This window comes from Helianthus annuus, chromosome 13, assembly GCF_002127325.2.
Source record: "Helianthus annuus cultivar XRQ/B chromosome 13, HanXRQr2.0-SUNRISE, whole genome shotgun sequence".
In the NCBI taxonomy this organism is placed as follows: domain Eukaryota; kingdom Viridiplantae; phylum Streptophyta; class Magnoliopsida; order Asterales; family Asteraceae; genus Helianthus; species Helianthus annuus.
This window is the reverse complement of record NC_035445.2, coordinates 129328142-129347129: the sequence shown is the minus strand read 5'-3', so window position 1 is coordinate 129347129 and position 18988 is coordinate 129328142. Positions and strand designations below refer to the sequence as shown.

The window sequence follows — 18988 nt, the reverse complement described above, 5'->3', positions numbered from 1 at the left end:
GATACCCCTCGCGCTACGCGACGGTGTCAAAATTCGGGTATAAATAGAGCAGTTTGGGACTTGATTTCGGGCACAAAAACGACGAAGAAATTCGTTATAAACACTGAGTTATAGCCAAAATACTACACAAACACACACGAATCACGAAGTGCTGCCGCAATCAGGGTAATTACTCGATCGCTATTACGATTCATTGTCCGGAATCAATATATCCCAAAGAATATCTAAGTGCTGCCCATATTTGGGTTATGTTTCATCTATCATCGGTAATCCGATGACTGAGCCGAAGCAGTGTACTTTATCGTTGTCGATGATTCGATATACGAGCCGAAGTACTGTACTTTATCGTTTGTCATTTTGATAAATGAGCCGAAGTATTGCACTTGGACATTCATTGTCCAAATTGATCTCGGGGAATTATCGTAATCGTTGTATTGATCACTAACTCTGTTTTGTGTGCATTATGGTGAAATTAGGTTAAAAGATTAATCAGTAGTCTAAACTCTGCCCATATAAATCTAAAATATTAGCATAAGGTAGCTTCACTTTGGAGTTATTAAGGTACGGATCCTTACCCCACTCTTTCTTGCTTCATATTCAAATTATTATAAAACCACTAAATTACTATATCTGTTAAAAACTCCTCACGTCTTTGATTATCGATTCATTTGACAGTCCGTTCGATTCCTATCCTAATCATTTGATTTAGCTTTCATGTCATGCGATAGTATTATGTTATACTCATTATCGCATGTTCCAATATATGTTCCGTTTTGTTATGAAAATAAGTTTTATAAGTTATGTGAATAAGACCATTTGTACTCTGATACCCTGAGTATCGCTTCTCGTGGAGTGTCCCACGAGCATGTTGTTGTGGCATCAACATCATGTGCTCCATCCGTGACGGAGAGATCAGTTCACGGCGTCTCTTAAGTACAAGTGTGGTACATAAGGCTATTAGGAGGCGTATGGATCGATCCTAGGATTTAAGTATAAGGAGGTGGATAACGGGTATGCCAATTCGCCATCTCATGTGATAATTATGCAGGAGTAGCTACCTGTGTATTGTCACGTTTTAAGTTTGCTCATGGGTACATCCGTAAGATATGATTATAAAATTTGGTTCTTGCATCGTATCATTTTCGCCTAAAGTTCCATCCAGATAAGATTTCATATAAAGCATTTATTTGTTATTTGAGCCTAAAAATCCGTACTGAGCATTCGGCTCATTTCGTAAAACTTTTTGTACATACAGGTCCACAAGTTACTTTGGGAGGGGAAAAGAGAGAAGAATAAAGCATAGGAATAAATCTGAAGATATTAAGTTAATTAAGATGAATATCTCCGCTTGTGTATAAATTTTAATAATCGTATGGTTGTATCCTTATCAAATAAATAAATGGAATTATGACTTTTGTTATGCTACCGTTATTGTGACACGTCAGCCCTTCCGGGTTGGGGTGTTACAACTATGGTATCAGAGCAAAGGCTCTTTCCTGTAGAAAACTTGAAGATAGTAATTAAGACCTGTGAGGAATGGGTAGATATCTATGATAGGATTCAACTTGATCTCTTATTTGATTTAACTCCTATGTCTATTCTTATAGATGCCTCCTCGTCGTCCGCCACGTAGGAATACTCGTACTAACCATGAACGTAACAACACTTCTTCGAATGAGACTCCAGTTGATCCAAACATAATTAATGCTATCAACCAGGCTGTTGCTGGGTTGCTTCCAAACCTGGTTGCTCAAACAGCTGAGGCCGTTATTCAACAAACTCTTCATCCAGAACGCACTAACACTAATCCAACCTCTGGTGGTGAAACTCGTGAGAATACCACTAACAATATTACTTATAGTATAGACATATGGATTAGTAAATTCCAAAAACAAAAGCCGAAATCCTTTAGTCACGCTACTAATCCAGTCGAAGCAAGAAACTGGATAGCTCATGTTGAAAAGATCTTCGGAGTTCTTGGAGTTCCGGAGCAATACAAAGTTAGACTGGCTACCTACAAATTTGAAGATGACGCACAAACTTGGTGGGAAGGATATAAGCAAGTCAAAGGAGGGGATGATTTTGACGCTAATCTTTCATGGTCGACTTTCGTAATATCTTTTACGACAAGTATTTTTCGACCGCTGATAAAGAAGCTTATATCAGGGAGTATGCAGTGATTCGACAGGGGAGTGATGAACCAGCCTCTGAGTTCATTACTCGATTTTCAAGATTGGCTAGTATTGTAGGAGATGTTGCAGGATCAGCAGAAGTCCAGGCTGAAAAATGCAAGTGGGCAGTTAATGATCGAATTCGGAAGTCGATCATGTACATAAAATTTAAGGATATCACCGAAGTTGCTGATGCAATCAAAACTTTTGAATTCGAAAGGAAAGAATTCCTATCTCGAACTGGGGATAATAAGAAGAGAAATAGGGAAGGCCAATTTAAGCAGGAAATCGGCCAATCATCCACTACACCACCACATCAAGCTCGCAAAGTGCAAGGAAATCCAAACTTTGGAAATCAAGCACGTCCATGGCAACCTAGAATTCAAAACCCGAGGCCTGCTCAAAACCAAATTCAGTTGTATGCAGAACCTATTAGAGCTCAACCACTAAATCAACAAGTAAACCCGAATCAGATTACATACCCTCTATGTAATACTTGTGGTAAGAGACATCAAAGCGTATGTCACCGAAGTACAGGAGCCTGCTTTAGATGTGGCCAAACTGGACACATGATCAAGGAATGTCCTAAGAAAGATACTAAGAAGAATCATCAATCCAATGTTGGAGGAAGAGTTTTCGCACTTTCTGCTACTGACGCTGCTAATGTTCCAGGTACTGTATCTGGAACCCTTCAGATTGGTGAACATAGTATCTATGTGTTATTCGATACAGGAGCGACTCATTCTTTAGTATCCCACTCGTTTACTAAGTATCTTCCGATAAGACCAACTCTCTTAGATCATACTTTAACCATTTCCACTCCCATAGGAACTTCGTCCGTAATCACTTACGTATATAAGGATTGTCCGATCCGTATTGAATCTATTGTGTGTAAGGCAGACTTATTTCCAATACATATATGTGACTTTGATATTATTCTAGGAATAGATTGGTTGTCTAGACATCGTGTAACTATAGATTGTCATTCTCGCCGAGTTATTTTCGGTGATCTTCATCATCCTGATATTATATATCAGGGAACTCAAGCCCATAAATCTCTTAAAATTATCTCTGCACTTAAGGCTCGAAAATCCATATCAAACGGCTGTGCTGGATTCCTAGCATCAATTAAGGATACTTCTGCTAGTATTAAGAGTATCGATAGCCACTCCGTTGTCCGTGAATATCCTGATGTATTTCCGGATGAACTTCCGGGATTACCACCCGACCGTCAGTTAGAATTCACCATCGACTTGATCCCTGGTACCGAACCTATTTCTAAAGCTCCATACCGTATGGCCCCGATGGAACTGAAGGAGTTGAAGGAACAATTGCAAGAATTGTTAGATTTAGGATTTATAAGACCCAGTGTTTCACCTTGGGGTGCTCCGGTCTTATTTGTGAAGAAGAAAGACGGTAGTATGCGTTTATGTATTGACTACCGAGAGCTGAACAAGATTACTATTCGTAATCAATATCCTCTGCCTCGCATTGATGATCTCTTTGATCAACTTCAGGGGGCTCAGTTCTTCTCAAAAATCGACCTGAGGTCTGGGTACCATCAACTAAAGGTCAAGAATGATGATGTTCCCAAGACCGCTTTTCGTACTCGATATGGTCATTACGAATTTTTGGTTATGCCCTTTGGGCTAACTAATGCACCCGCAGTCTTTATGGATTTGATGAATCGCGTATTTCACCAATTCCTAGACAAATTCGTTATTGTCTTTATCGATGACATTCTGGTATATTCTAAGAGTCGCGAAGAGCATGAAGCACATCTACATATAGTACTTGGAACCTTGCGGCATGAGAAGTTGTACGCGAAGTTTTCCAAATGTGACTTTTGGCTTAGCCAAGTGTCATTTTTAGGTCATGTTATATCAGCAGAGGGAATTATGGTAGACCCAACAAAGGTTGAAGCTATTACAAAATGGCCAAGACCCACTTCTGTTACCGAAATACGAAGTTTCTTGGGTCTTGCTGGCTATTACCGAAGATTTGTTGAAAAATTTTCGGTAATTGCTTTACCACTCACAAAACTCCTAAGAAAAGGGGTGAAGTACTCCTGGAATGAGGAACAAGAGAAAAGCTTTGAAGAATTAAAGAAACGACTCGTATCCTCTCCGATACTCGCTCTCCCTTCTGGATCAGGAGGTTACCAAGTCTACAGTGATGCCTCAAAGAAAGGATTAGGTTGTGTGCTAATGCAACATGGCAAGGTTATCGCTTATGCCTCCCGTCAGTTGAAGCCTTATGAAGTTAACTATCCTACACATGATTTAGAACTGGCCGCAGTCGTCTTTGCACTTAAGATTTGGCGACACTATCTGTATGGTGAAAGATGTGATATCTTTACCGACCACAAGAGCCTCAAGTATATATTTACGCAGAAAGAGCTAAATATGAGGCAAAGAAGGTGGTTAGAACTTTTAAAAGATTATGACGCAAATATTCAATACCATCCAGGCAAAGCCAATGTTGTAGCTGACGCATTAAGCCGAAAGAATTCTGGGACTATATCTTGCCTACAAATTCAACCTCATATTAGGAGGGATCTTGAAAGGATGAACATTTGGCTCCAGTTTAGTAAATCTGATGGATATCTAGCTAGAATGCAGATTGAACCCGACCTCATATCGCGGATCAAAAATGCACAAAAGCAAGATGGAGAACTTTGGGCAATTGTGCAAAATCTCGAGGTGGGTAAGCAATCTGAATTTAGTATAGACCATCAGGGGGTGATTTGGTGTGGCAAAAGACTTTGTGTACTCGATGACTCCACCCTTCGTGAGTCATTGTTAGCCGAAGCTCACAGCTCACCATTTTCAATTCACCCAGGATCTACCAAGATGTATAGAGATTTAAGACAGAACTTCTGGTGGAACGGCATGAAGGAAGACGTTGCTCGATACGTAAGTAAATGCCTCACTTGCCAACAAGTGAAAATTGAACACAAACGAGCAAGCGGTCTGTTGCAGCCATTGGATATTCCCATATGGAAGTGGGATGAAATCACAATGGATTTTGTTACTGGCTTACCTAAGACATTCAAGAAGAATGATGCTGTATGGGTTGTTGTCGATAGATTATCAAAGTCAGCACATTTTCTACCAATTCAGCAAGGATTTTCGGTTAATAAGTTATCCGAAATATTTCTTCAAGAAATTATTCGACTCCATGGCACACCATCTTCCATTGTTTCCGATAGAGACCCACGTTTTACCTCACGATTTTGGAAAGGCTTTCAGGCAGCTTGGGGGACACGACTAAAGTTTAGTACGGCTTTCCATCCACAAACAGATGGGCAGTCAGAACGTACGATTCAGACCTTGGAAGACATGCTCCGAGCATGTGCACTTGAATGGTCTGGAAACTGGGATGAATATCTATGTCTTGTTGAGTTCGCTTACAACAACAGTTGGCAAGCAAGTATTGGCATGGCACCCTTTGAGCTTTTGTACGGTCGGAAATGTCGTGCACCCATATGCTGGGATGAAGTCGGAGAAAAGATTATTGAAGGGCCAGAATTAGTTCAGATTACAAATGAAAAAGTCATTATAGCCCGAGAAAAATTGAAAGAAGTTCAGAGTAGACAAAAGAGCTATGCCGATCAAGATAGACGACCCCTCGAATTTAAAATTGGTGACCACGTATTCTTAAAGGTATCACCTTGGCGTGGCATTCGTAGATTTGGAATTAAAGGGAAACTTAGTCCCCGTTTCATCGGTCCATTTGAAATCCTTGAAAGAATTGGAGAAGTGTCATATCGACTGGCTTTACCGCCTCAACTCTCTCACGTTCATAACGTTTTTCATATATCCTCTTTAAGAGGATATAATTATCATCCACTCCATGTCATTAGTTATCCGTTACTTTCAATTCACGAAGATTTGTCCTACGAAGAGGAACCAGAAGCCATCTTAGATCGACAAGAAAGGGTTTTACGTAGGAAAGTAATCCCGTTCGTTAAAATCCTTTGGAAAAATCACTCTGAACTCGAAGCAACATGGGAATCCGAAGAATCAATTCGTTCTCTATACCCTAATCTATTCTCGCAATAGAATTTTAGTCGAGTAACGGTAAATCTTGCTATTTGATATATGTTCATTTGTTTCTGTTTACGGTCATTTATGCTTTACCTTATGAGAAGATATTTTAGCTATAACTAAGTATATCTATGTAGGAAATTTCAGTACTAATAATCACTCTAAGTATCTGAAAATCTCTATTAAACTTTTCATACGGTAAGATATCTTAGTAAGAAGGACCATTAAGGCACATATATAAGGTAATTGACAAGTATAGTCATAACCTTAGCTATGAATTTCAAATACCCATGTGTAGTTAGAAAATTCGGGTTATATAAGTTAGTAACTCTGCTAGGAAAGTTTCGTTTCTGTTACTTATACGATAGGTTATATTCTTATTTGCAAAATTTCGAGGACGAAATTTCTTTTAAGGGGGTAATAGTTGTAATGCCCATAAATTTAAAATCATTTTTATAGAAATAAAAAGAATAATAGTAATTATTTATTAAGGAAACCCTAAATGAGACACCCAAGTAAATTGGCATGAACCCTAAAAATTTTTAGAACAATCGGACTCAGGATCAGGGCCCCTAAAACTCAGGGGGGACAAAACCCTAGTTACGATTATCTAAATAACTTGCTGGCCGTTTTGAATTTTACAATTTTATCAACTCAGCTAAGCTACTTAGACACGAAGCTACCTATAGAAAATAGGTGACCACTCGCGTAGCGCGACACGTATAGGGGTTACCCCTCGCGCTACGCGACAGGGACAAATTTCGCCTAACATAAATTACCAATAGCGTAGCGCGACGCCTACAAGTGATACCCCTCGCGCTACGCGACGGTGTCAAAATTCGGGTATAAATAGAGCAGTTTGGGACTTGATTTCGGGCACAAAAACGACGAAGAAATTCGTTATAAACACTGAGTTATAGCCAAAATACTACACAAACACACACGAATCACGAAGTGCTGCCGCAATCAGGGTAATTACTCGATCGCTATTACGATTCATTGTCCGGAATCAATATATCCCAAAGAATATCTAAGTGCTGCCCATATTTGGGTTATGTTTCATCTATCATCGGTAATCCGATGACTGAGCCGAAGCAGTGTACTTTATCGTTGTCGATGATTCGATATACGAGCCGAAGTACTGTACTTTATCGTTTGTCATTTTGATAAATGAGCCGAAGTATTGCACTTGGACATTCATTGTCCAAATTGATCTCGGGGAATTATCGTAATCGTTGTATTGATCACTAACTCTGTTTTGTGTGCATTATGGTGAAATTAGGTTAAAAGATTAATCAGTAGTCTAAACTCTGCCCATATAAATCTAAAATATTAGCATAAGGTAGCTTCACTTTGGAGTTATTAAGGTACGGATCCTTACCCCACTCTTTCTTGCTTCATATTCAAATTATTATAAAACCACTAAATTACTATATCTGTTAAAAACTCCTCACGTCTTTGATTATCGATTCATTTGACAGTCCGTTCGATTCCTATCCTAATCATTTGATTTAGCTTTCATGTCATGCGATAGTATTATGTTATACTCATTATCGCATGTTCCAATATATGTTCCGTTTTGTTATGAAAATAAGTTTTATAAGTTATGTGAATAAGACCATTTGTACTCTGATACCCTGAGTATCGCTTCTCGTGGAGTGTCCCACGAGCATGTTGTTGTGGCATCAACATCATGTGCTCCATCCGTGACGGAGAGATCAGTTCACGGCGTCTCTTAAGTACAAGTGTGGTACATAAGGCTATTAGGAGGCGTATGGATCGATCCTAGGATTTAAGTATAAGGAGGTGGATAACGGGTATGCCAATTCGCCATCTCATGTGATAATTATGCAGGAGTAGCTACCTGTGTATTGTCACGTTTTAAGTTTGCTCATGGGTACATCCGTAAGATATGATTATAAAATTTGGTTCTTGCATCGTATCATTTTCGCCTAAAGTTCCATCCAGATAAGATTTCATATAAAGCATTTATTTGTTATTTGAGCCTAAAAATCCGTACTGAGCATTCGGCTCATTCCGTAAAACTTTTTGTACATACAGGTCCACAAGTTACTTTGGGAGGGGAAAAGAGAGAAGAATAAAGCATAGGAATAAATCTGAAGATATTAAGTTAATTAAGATGAATATCTCCGCTTGTGTATAAATTTTAATAATCGTATGGTTGTATCCTTATCAAATAAATAAATGGAATTATGACTTTTGTTATGCTACCGTTATTGTGACACGTCAGCCCTTCCGGGTTGGGGTGTTACAAAATCTCTATTGGAGTTTTCATGAGAGGAGTCCAATTCTTTTCTCTATTTTCCTGCTTTAATGTGTTTCGATAATAACTGAGTCTAGAGATCGTAACGCGCACATCATATGGTAAGTGAGCATCGTAGCTGTTGGGTTAGGTGCACTTCCAGGTAGAGTTCTTACCTTTTTTTGCCTCGTCGGCCTTGTTCTTGGTAGTTGTTGCTACTGTATTGATGACTTTTCCTACCAGTTAGGTGCCACTCAGTTTGTGCGAAAACCTTGGTGCTGACACAACCTTATCCCACTCTTTTGGCATACCATCCCTGCCCGAAATGGTTTTGATGAAGTCATCACATCGTACTACTTTGATAAAGTGCGCGCACATCAAATCCTCACTCACATTACTGATCTCGAGGCACTCATTGTTATACCTTATGGTGAAGTCTTCAATTCCTTTATTCTCTCTGCGCCATATGTTTATGACGTCAATAGAATCTCTAACATGACGCCTTGGCTGGCTAAAATGTTGCAAAAATTTGCCTGTAGGTCCGTGAATGACTTTATCTTGCCGGTAGCCAAGCTGTCGAACCATGCGCGTGTTACGCCTGTGAGACTTTGGACGAAAAGATGACACCACATAGGACGTGTCCAACAACCGCGACCCTAGCGCTGGTGAACAGCCGGATATGACCATCTGGATTGGATGAACTGCTAAACTTTCCAACATTGAGCTAGAGTTTTGCCTTTTCTAGGGGGGCTAAGGCGGCATTTTAAATGAACTTAGATTCTTCTGCGGCGGTCGTTGGCCTGTAGACTAGGTTGTAGTGGTGTTCTGCAACTGGGTTGTACACCACTCAGGGGCATGGTTTGTACCCCACGTGGTTCTCTTGTATTCGGTTGAATACACTTGAGTTATCCCTCTCTTGATATGTAGGATCGGACTCCCCCGTCTGTGTATCCCACTCGTTGAGGATGGTATGGTGGGGACCTAGGCGATCATGGACCGGAGTTCTCTTGTGTAGGTATTCACACTGAGCGACATTATGTCTACCTGTGTTGGTTCGTGTATCACCTGTATTGCTAACATTGTTGTAGAGTCATGATGATGGTGTTTATTTCCGCCTGCTCAGCCGGTTGTTACATGGAATGGTGCACGGTCACGTGGCGGAGAGTTATAATCCAGGATTCTTGGAGCTGGTTACCCAAATGGTTGTTGCGTGGTAGTTTACGCTTGTGATCGTAGTTGCGCGTAAACCGCGTTTAGTGCAATCATCAACTTCATGTACCAGGAGGCGAGAGTTTTCCCATCTGGAAGTAACGAAACCAATTTAGTGGTTGGACACGCATTTTGGGTTGTTGGGGTAGTGTGCTGATTGGTGCGTGCAACACTATCGTGGAGTGAAATTCCCTTCGTTGTACTTGTCAACATGGAGGGTTTAGACGTGCGCGTTGTCGGCCTCCGCCGCATGTTGAGAGTGTGAACCGAAGGTTGGAAACGGGATACCCTGATCAGCCATGTGATCAACTCGGAAAAGAAAAGGATGATAAGTAGCGGAAAAAATTGGTGGGCGCCAATGAAGAAATACCAAGTCTAAAGGTTTATCCTTGAGAATAAGATGGATCAACTTTCTTAAGGATAATTAACTTCCTCCAGAGCATTGTTGGAATGTCGGCTAGGATACTCCCACCATCACCCGTGACTCAAGAGATGTAGGCAACGAACCATACTCTCTTCCTAAGAACACCATATGCAACGTACCAAAAATGTGCAAGATATTATGTGACACCCAGCGTCCCTAAACTTTAGACACTTGGAAAGACCAGACCCTGAACTTCTAATTAGTTGTCAGTTTTGGTCCATGTAGTTTTATGGAGTTGATGTTTGACATTTTTGGTATGAATCTTGTTGATACTTGATGCTTGACACTATGATACTTGACTCTTGATGGTTAAACTAGATACTTGATACACATGATTCTTGATACTTGATACTTGATACTTGGACTCTTGACTCTTGATGCTTGAGAAACTATGATTCGTGACTCTTGAAACTTATTTGGTGCTTGACTCCTTAGATTCGTAAAACTTGATTCTTGGTTAAACGAGAGACTAGAGCCTTGTCTATGAAACTTGGGAACTTTTGGTTTAAAATGTAATCTAGATACTTTATCCAAACTATACGCAACGCTTAACCTAACACGCAAAACGAATCAAAATCAAGAACGCGGAAAGAATGGATTGGCCAGAGTGGCCATCCGATCGGATGACCACCCGATCGGATGACCACCCGATCGGATGACCACCCGAACGACTGACCATTCGAACGACCAGCCACTCCATCCATCTTGTACCGCCCTAATGCCCTCTCACCCTATAAATAGACCTGTCACATCACCATTTTCAGTGATGTGACAGCTCTGCCTGAACCAGACGCACGCGCACGCTATTCCTTCATTTTCTCATCGATTTCGGTACGTTTTAAGCTAAATCTTTGTACTTTGTTGATCTACACCTCATTCTGTACGTGATTCTCATTTGAAATCACACTTTTCACCGTGAAATCTCTCGGATCTGAGCTCTTAAGGGTGATGTCATCACGGTGGTTTGTACAAACTGCCATGTGATGTCATTTCTATTTAGATTCAGTCTAGATCTAAGGCATTTCATGCGTTTTCATACTAAATCTAAGCTAAATCTAGACTTTTTCCAATAAAACTTGAGTATCTTCATCTTTTCTCAAACTTTTACTTTATTCGGGGAGATCGGGTCCAAAATAACTATAGATATGATGAATAGTCTAGAGTTGGTATTGATCTGGGTTTTTACCGATAAAAGACGAGCATCGCAACGGATCCTGACATAAACCCATTAGAAACAAAGGACTGGTCGAGCAGGGGTGATTCCCACTCAATCGGAATTTTGGGTGCTAAAGGGTTTTACCGTTGTCTCGATACGTGTTGTGCCGTCACCGTTAATCTAGAAACTTAGAAATTTAACAAACATAATAAACTAGAACAAGGGTCGCTGATCGAGTGGCAGCTCGATCAGACAACCACCTTATCAGGAGACACTTGCCTTCATCTGGAAACTTTCAAAACACTTGGTAAACAATCAAATTTGGGAGCCTCGATCGCATGACAACCCGATCGGACAGTCGTCCGATCAAGCAACCATCCGATTGAGACGACCAAGGGTGCAAACCATTCGGATCGAATGGCAATCCGATCGGATTACCATCAGATCGGACAACTACCATTTACAGTTATGTTTTCCACACAAGTGGCAACCCGATCGAATAGCCGTCCGATTGGGCAGCCCATTGACTCTTCACCTATGAGTCACTCGATCGGCTGATCATCCGATCGGACAACCATCCGATCGGACAACCATCCGATCCAAGTGACTAGTTTAACACTTTATCCAACCTCGTTACTCTGCTCGACTCTTAACCTATTGTAATCTAATCAGGATAATCCTAAAAGAGCTCCCTTTGATCCAATAGCAGTTTATACTGTTAAGGAAGCACGGTGAGTATACTCGATCCCCTTTTACTTTAAACTTTTGGGGTGCAACATGTATTCTATGAAACCTAAACTCGATTCTTTGGAAACTTATACTCAATCCTATGTGTACGTGAAACTCATGGTTCTTGATTCTTGACTCTTTGTGCTATGTGACATTTAATCCAGAGTGTGTAGTTCCGCCTTAACAATAGTAGCGCTATAGGAGTAAATCACCTCCCCATTAGTCTTTGGGGTATTGTTAGGAGGAGACTTATAACCTCCCGTTAAGCTTTGGGAAAGGCACTTAACGCATTAGAAACTTGGGCTATCACTGCGTGGACTGCGACACTAGCACGGCTAAAACTATTATAATGCATACACTGTGGATATGAGTTGTTTTAATCTATTATTCTATTATCAAGCTTGTATACTCGCCAATACTTTTGTATTAATATTTTAATACATGTTGCAGGCTGATAGGATGCTTTGAATGCATGGAAATCAGCTAGGAGATGCCTAGAAACGTCACCTAGTTAACTTAGAATCTTTTGGTCAATCTGAACAATATTCGTTTGGTCTGTAATTGATACTTGTGTTGGCTGTGTTTGCTTTTAGAGAATGTTATGATGAATTTGATCTAAATTCCTATTGAAACAAATAGTATTATGGAATCTCATGAGCAATCTGAACGCTTAGTGCTCGCACCCCGATGTTTCCGCCATCGGTTGGGGTGTGACAGATTGGTATCAGAGCCATAACTATAGGGAATTAGGATGAGTAGGAATACTTGCCATAGTCTATAGTTCTAGGAATCTTGACTCTTATGTGACGTTTAAGACTTATGTATTCTACCGTATCTGCTTCCTAGCAGCACTTACTTCTGTTAAACTTACATGCCTTTCCTAAGGCTAACATAATATACGCTCGATGCTTTGAAAACACTGTGCACCGGTGTTGTATTTTGCACGAGATCTGCCATCAAGACAGGAGTGACATCGAAACCTTGATGGAAAATCTCCATAATATTCTAATAGGTCTTATCTACGGATGAATACCAACGTATTTGGGTACGATGTTGTCAAGTTAGAGGTGAAACTCAGATCTTGATAACTAGTCCTACTCCTTGGTTTCATGTCTCGCCAAAGTCTCATAACTTCCGATCAATTAAGTACGTGAAACGACCAAAAGGATGAATATCGTAGGCCAAACATCGATGGCGTAATTGTCTAAGTAAGTCAAGACACGCTACCTCAATTCGAAAGGGGTTCGAATCACTTTGGTTAGTCGCCGTTCCTCTACCCAGAACAATCCTATGTTTTATGAGCCTATCTTGATTTTGTGTTATCTCGATTTTGTGAATATGGTTTTAACTTGATTCTTTGATCATTTGGTATGCTTTTGCACGAATCACACGTTGTCCGCAATCTAAAACATAAGCTCTAATCTCAGAACGAACTAAATTTATGAGGCTTTATTCTATGTGTAATCTAAGTAATGACATGATTGTAAGACACTGGGTGTAACATGGCATGGAATACGAAGGGAAAGTGATGTGTCCGAAACATGGAGCATACGCCGTTGGTACTTCCTATATAAGTGTTTCTGGCATGTTACCAACTTTCGTACCTAGTGCCATGAGAAATTTAGTGTCTGGTAAAGGATTCTAAAGCTATGGAAGTATTATTTGTGTATTCTATGGGAAACATATGTGAAATCTATCTTGTACTCTAGTTGAATCTATGTGTAAACTACGTATGTTTGAAGGAAGAACAAAATACGAAATGTAGCCTAGCGCCGGAGACGAGAGGGAAAGTGGCATGTCCGAAGCGTGGTGGATACGCCGCTGGTACTTCCTATAGATAAGCGTTTCTGGCACGCTACCAAACTTTCGTACCACGCGCTAAGTGAAACTTGTAGTTTTGTAGACTCGGGTTGGGTGATTGAATCTACCTTATTAATCTATGTGATTGAATCTATCTGGTTAATCTATTATTGAGTAGTAGTGAAATCAAAAGCGGTAGTTAACGAGGCATGACACCGACGACGAGACAAACATGGCATGATTGAAGCATGGTTGATACGCTGCTGGTACTTCCTATATATAAGTGTTTCCGTCATGCTGTTGAACTTTTGTAACACGTGCCATGCGGTGTTTCATTGGTTATGGATTGTTAGCATGAGTCTGTGTGAATCTAATGAGTTTATTAAATCTACTGAGTCTATTGAATCTATTGGAGTCTATTGACTCTATTGAATCCATGGGAAACTATTGAAACTATTGGAATCTAATTAAGACTATTTGATCTATTTGCATTAATCTATGAGAAGTATGTATAATGACATCGAGTACGAGGTGGGAGTATTGTGTCCGAAGCGCGGTGGATACACCGCTGGTACTTCCTATATATTAGCACTTCCGACATACTGCCAAGCTTCGTACAACATGCCATGTGAGGGTAGTGGTTGCAGTGTGTAATCCATTGGGATCTAATGGTTTAGGCTATGTGTGTGTTGTGATAATGATGGGTGTATTGTTTGGCAATTGCGACACGTAACATGACGCCAAGTGCGGAGTGGAAGCAATGTGCTCGAAGCGTGGTGGATACGCCGCTGGTACTTCCTATATATAAGTGCTTCTGACTTGTTGCCAAACTCCGTACAACACACCATGCGAAGGTCGTGGGTTTGCGGAATTTATGAGAATCTTGTGAATCTTGAGTCTTAGTCTACCGTGCGTGAAACTACGTTGACATGTGTTGATTTAAACTTATACGATCCTCTTATTGGATCTTTAGGATGTCTTCTCGAAAGCTATCCGACTCTCTTAGGAAATCCAGGGAGAAATCTCAGAAAAAGATGATGTCATTCATGGCCGACCAGATTGCTCGAGTCGTGCCAAAACTGAGCTCCAAGGATCAAACACGCCTCCATCCTCTGCGGACTCCAAGGCTGAGGAGAAAAAGCCTACTAAGTTCAACTATAAGCATTTCATTTCTTGCAACCCTAAGACTTTCACGGGCAGTGATGGGGTGACTGCTATGCTCGAGTGGTTTGACAACATCGAGGTTACCTTCATTAACAGCGAGTGCCCATACCACTTAAAGACTAGGAGTGCAACTGGAATGTTTCAAGGCAGAGCGCTGGAGTGGTGGGCGAACGAGAGGAACATCCGTTCGAATGAAGAAGCCTATGCTATTCCATGGACTGAGTTGCAGGAACTAATGATGCTTGAGTTCTGCCCTCCTCATGAACAACTGAAGCTTGAAGAAGAGTTTTGGCATCTGAAGCAGGTTGGTGATGATAACCTGGCTTATACTACCCGTTTTAAGCAGCTGAGTCTTATCGTTCCTCACTTGGTTTCGACCCCTAAGCGAATGATAACCAAGTACATCAATGGCCTACCTCCTGTTATGCGTGATTCTATTGAAGCAGCTCAACTAGAAACTATTGAAGAAGTATATCGTGTGGCAACGAGTTTGAACAACAACCGTGTGCGTGACAAGCAGTTTGCTACTCCTGCTCCCTCTAAGTCTGCGAATCAAGTTGCTCAGCAGACAAGCGGCAGCAAGAACAAGAAACCGAAATACCAGGGTTCTGGATGCAACGCTATTACTCCTTCTGCAAACCCTGCTGCTAAACCTGCTCCTGCTGCTGCTGCTGCTAACCCTGCTGCTCCCGAAGCTAAAAGGCAATACACTGCAACTACCATCATACTACTGCTTCTGCATGTCATCAGTGCACCAACTGTAATCGTTATGGTCACACAACTCCTTACTGTCGTCAAGCTAACTTGGCCCCGCAAGCTCAGCAAGCCCCAGCTCAAGGAGCTGTACCTGCACTTCCAGCACCTCTGCAAAACCCAAGACCAATCAACGTTGTTCGTGCATGCTACAAGTGTGGAGATACTACCCACCTCCATAACTAGTGTCCTCAGCTGAAACAGGACCAGCAGCCAGCCGCTCGTGGACGAGCGTTCAACCTTAACGCGAATCATGCTCGCAATGACAATGACGTTGTCAACGGTATGTTCCTCGTTAATAACCTTTATGCTTCGATACTATTTGATACCGGTGCCGATAAAAGCTTTCTGTCCGTGGAATTTGAGTCTTTGATAAATTGTACACGCTCCAAGTTACCTGAGTCATTCTCTGTTGAGGTCGCTAATGGTAAGTCGATTCTGGTGAATTCGATTGTGCATAATTGTTCTTTGACTCTTAACGATCACGTCTTCTCTATTGATCTTATACCCATGCGATTGGGTAGTTTTGATGTTATCATCGTTATGGATTGGTTGCGTAAGAACCATGCCGAAATTGTGTGTCACGGACTTGTTCGTCTTCCTCTTCCCTCTGGTGATACTTTGATCGTCTATGGAGACCGACCTTCAAAAGGGCTGAGGTTGATGTCATGCACACAAGCGAGCCGAAGCTTACGTAAACAGAACCTTGCCTTCTTGGCTCACGTGGTGGAACAAAAAGGCAAGGGGGAGAACATAAGCGACGTTCCAGTTGTGTGTGACTTTACTGATGTCTTCCCTGAAGATCTTCCTAGTCTTCCTCCTCCCAGATCCGTTGACTTTCGTATTGATCTCGTACCTGGTGCGACTCCTGTCACCAGGGCTCCTTACCATCTTGCACCTTCCGAGTTGCAAGAGTTGTCTAGCCAGCTATAGGAATTACTCAATAAGGGTTTTATTCGTCCAAGTACCTCCCCGTGGGGTGCTCCCTTTTTATTCATCAAGAAGAAGGATGGTTCCTTCCGTATGTGTATCGACTATCGTGAACTTAATAAGCTTACTGTGAAGAATCGTTATCCGCTTCCCCATATTGATGACCTATTTGACCAACTACAAGGCACGTCCTGCTTCTCTAAAATTGACCTATGTTCTGGATACCATCAGCTACGTGTCCTCGAAAATGATACTCCTAAAACGGCGTTTCGTACTCGATATGGGCACTACGAGTTCGTAGTCATGCCTTTTGGCTTGACCAACGCACCTGCAGTGTTCATGGACCTTATGAACCGTGTTTGTAATGTCACACCCCTTTCTGCGGCGGAAGCACGAGGTGTGATCATGAAAGGATCTCATTGCATACGAAAGGTAAACATACTATATGCTCATGGAAATAACTTCAAATACCATAATTTGAAACATACGTTTAGCGTTTACATCGCTAGGTCACATAAAACATTGTCTTAAAAGTTTACAACTTTATTTAAAGATAAACATAAGCGACATCCAAGAGCATAAGTAAGACCACGCGCACATCCATCCTAGTTACCTGAAATACATGTGAGTTTTGGAAAAACGTCAACATAATGTTGGTGTGAATTCATGCCGTTTTATATTTCACGTTTGTATACTTTGTATGAAAACATAGTTTGTGAATAAATCGAGTTTTCATAAATCTAGTTTCATGTGTACACCACGTACTCATGTATGACTCAAATTCTTCTTGAGTACCCCACGTACTCAAGTATAATTCCCATTTTCTTGAGTACCCCACGTACTTCAAGTATAATCCAAGCTTTTCTTGAGTACCCCACGTACTCAAGTATTCATCAAGTATTAGTATGGTATGAATTTTATATGAATAAAGTATTCCTGTAAGTATCAGGACTGTTAATGGGTTGCAAAGCCATTAACATGTGACACGACATAGGAAGTCACCAAACCTTAGGCATTTAATTGGTATATTCTGAGACACAAAAGCACTACTCGGTACTCGCCCTCACCGAGAGTGTGGCTGCCCGGCACCCGTTAGATCTAACCTTTTGTTCTGCGGTCTAGGTATATTGTTGATTAATGGTGCTTCTGTACCCTATTCGTGACACGATTCCTCGCATCATTTTTCATAGCGCATCCTACTTGGTACTCGTTTCTCACCAAGCGCGCTTCCCGTATTCTTATATCACATCACACTTGGTACTCGTTTCTCACCAAGTGTGTCTCTTGTATTCTTATATCGCTACACACTTGGTACTCGTTCTCACCAAGTGTGCTTTTTATTATCATACCATTTGTTAAACATAAAAATATTTGTAACATGTATTTCACCCCCGATGTTATAAAACTGAAAACAGTTAAGAGAAAAGGGGGAGCATGAACTCACAACTTTGCGTTCCTGTGCGTCGTAAACTTCACCGGGTTTGCTTAATTAACGTCGTAACCTATACGCGTTTTCTTAACGTTAGTCACTAGACTTGCGTCGCACAAGTTCAGTCACTCACTTTCGTGTATATTTTCTTGTGTTAAAAATATTTTATATTTTTAACTAAATGTCTTACTTATATTATTTTCTCACAAATAAATATAAGTCTTTTGTGTTTTGCACTTTGCACCCGAATTATGTGTCTTGTATATTGTATGTGTATTTTCATGTTTATACCCCTCATGAGTATTTAGTGTATTTTTACGTCTTAATACGCTAGCACGCATAACACATACTATATACACCTAGCACAAAAGTTGGTGATAAAATAATATATATTTTTCTCTCAAAAATATACATACTTATATCCATTTTTATTCTTGAAGAAATCCTCACTTCTTATCACCAAAAATTAGGGAAACCTTGGTAATACTCTTAAATACGTTTTTAGGGAATAAGTTTCTCAAAAACTTATATTTTTCTAAGTGTCAAAATTTATAAAAATTTTGACAGAGTTTCCCCTAAAAATGGAGGTTTCCCATGTTTTCAAAACATGTGTTTATTTTCTTTTAAATCGTCAATAATCACCCACAACAATTATCAACAATAATCATCAACAACAATCACTAATTTTTCCCATTTCATGAACTTGCATATTTACAAAAATGTGTAGTAATTTACTAGTACATTTAGTAAGTCTTGTTATCTTTAAAAATAAGTTTAATTTCTTAAAAACTTTATTTTTAAAGAATATGAAGTTCCACAACTTCTAGTTGGTTTTTACGAAAATTATTTCTTTGTTAAAACTTTTGTTACACAAGTGTCCACACCCTTGTTTGTTCACGAAAATCACTTTT

General features: G+C 40.4%; 1 protein-coding gene across 1 annotated transcript; it reads left to right on the top strand.

Annotated features, from left to right (window-relative positions):
• Positions 1 to 2098: 2098 nt before the first annotated feature.
• LOC118485856 lies at positions 2099 to 16651 on the top strand. Its single transcript, XM_035982353.1, has 6 exons — positions 2099 to 2848; positions 3350 to 4877; positions 5013 to 5369; positions 5748 to 6175; positions 15312 to 15725; positions 15923 to 16651. The coding sequence occupies exons 1-6, from the start codon at positions 2099 to 2101 to the stop codon at positions 16649 to 16651; spliced, it is 4206 nt and encodes a 1401-aa protein (XP_035838246.1).
• Positions 16652 to 18988: the final 2337 nt, after the last annotated feature.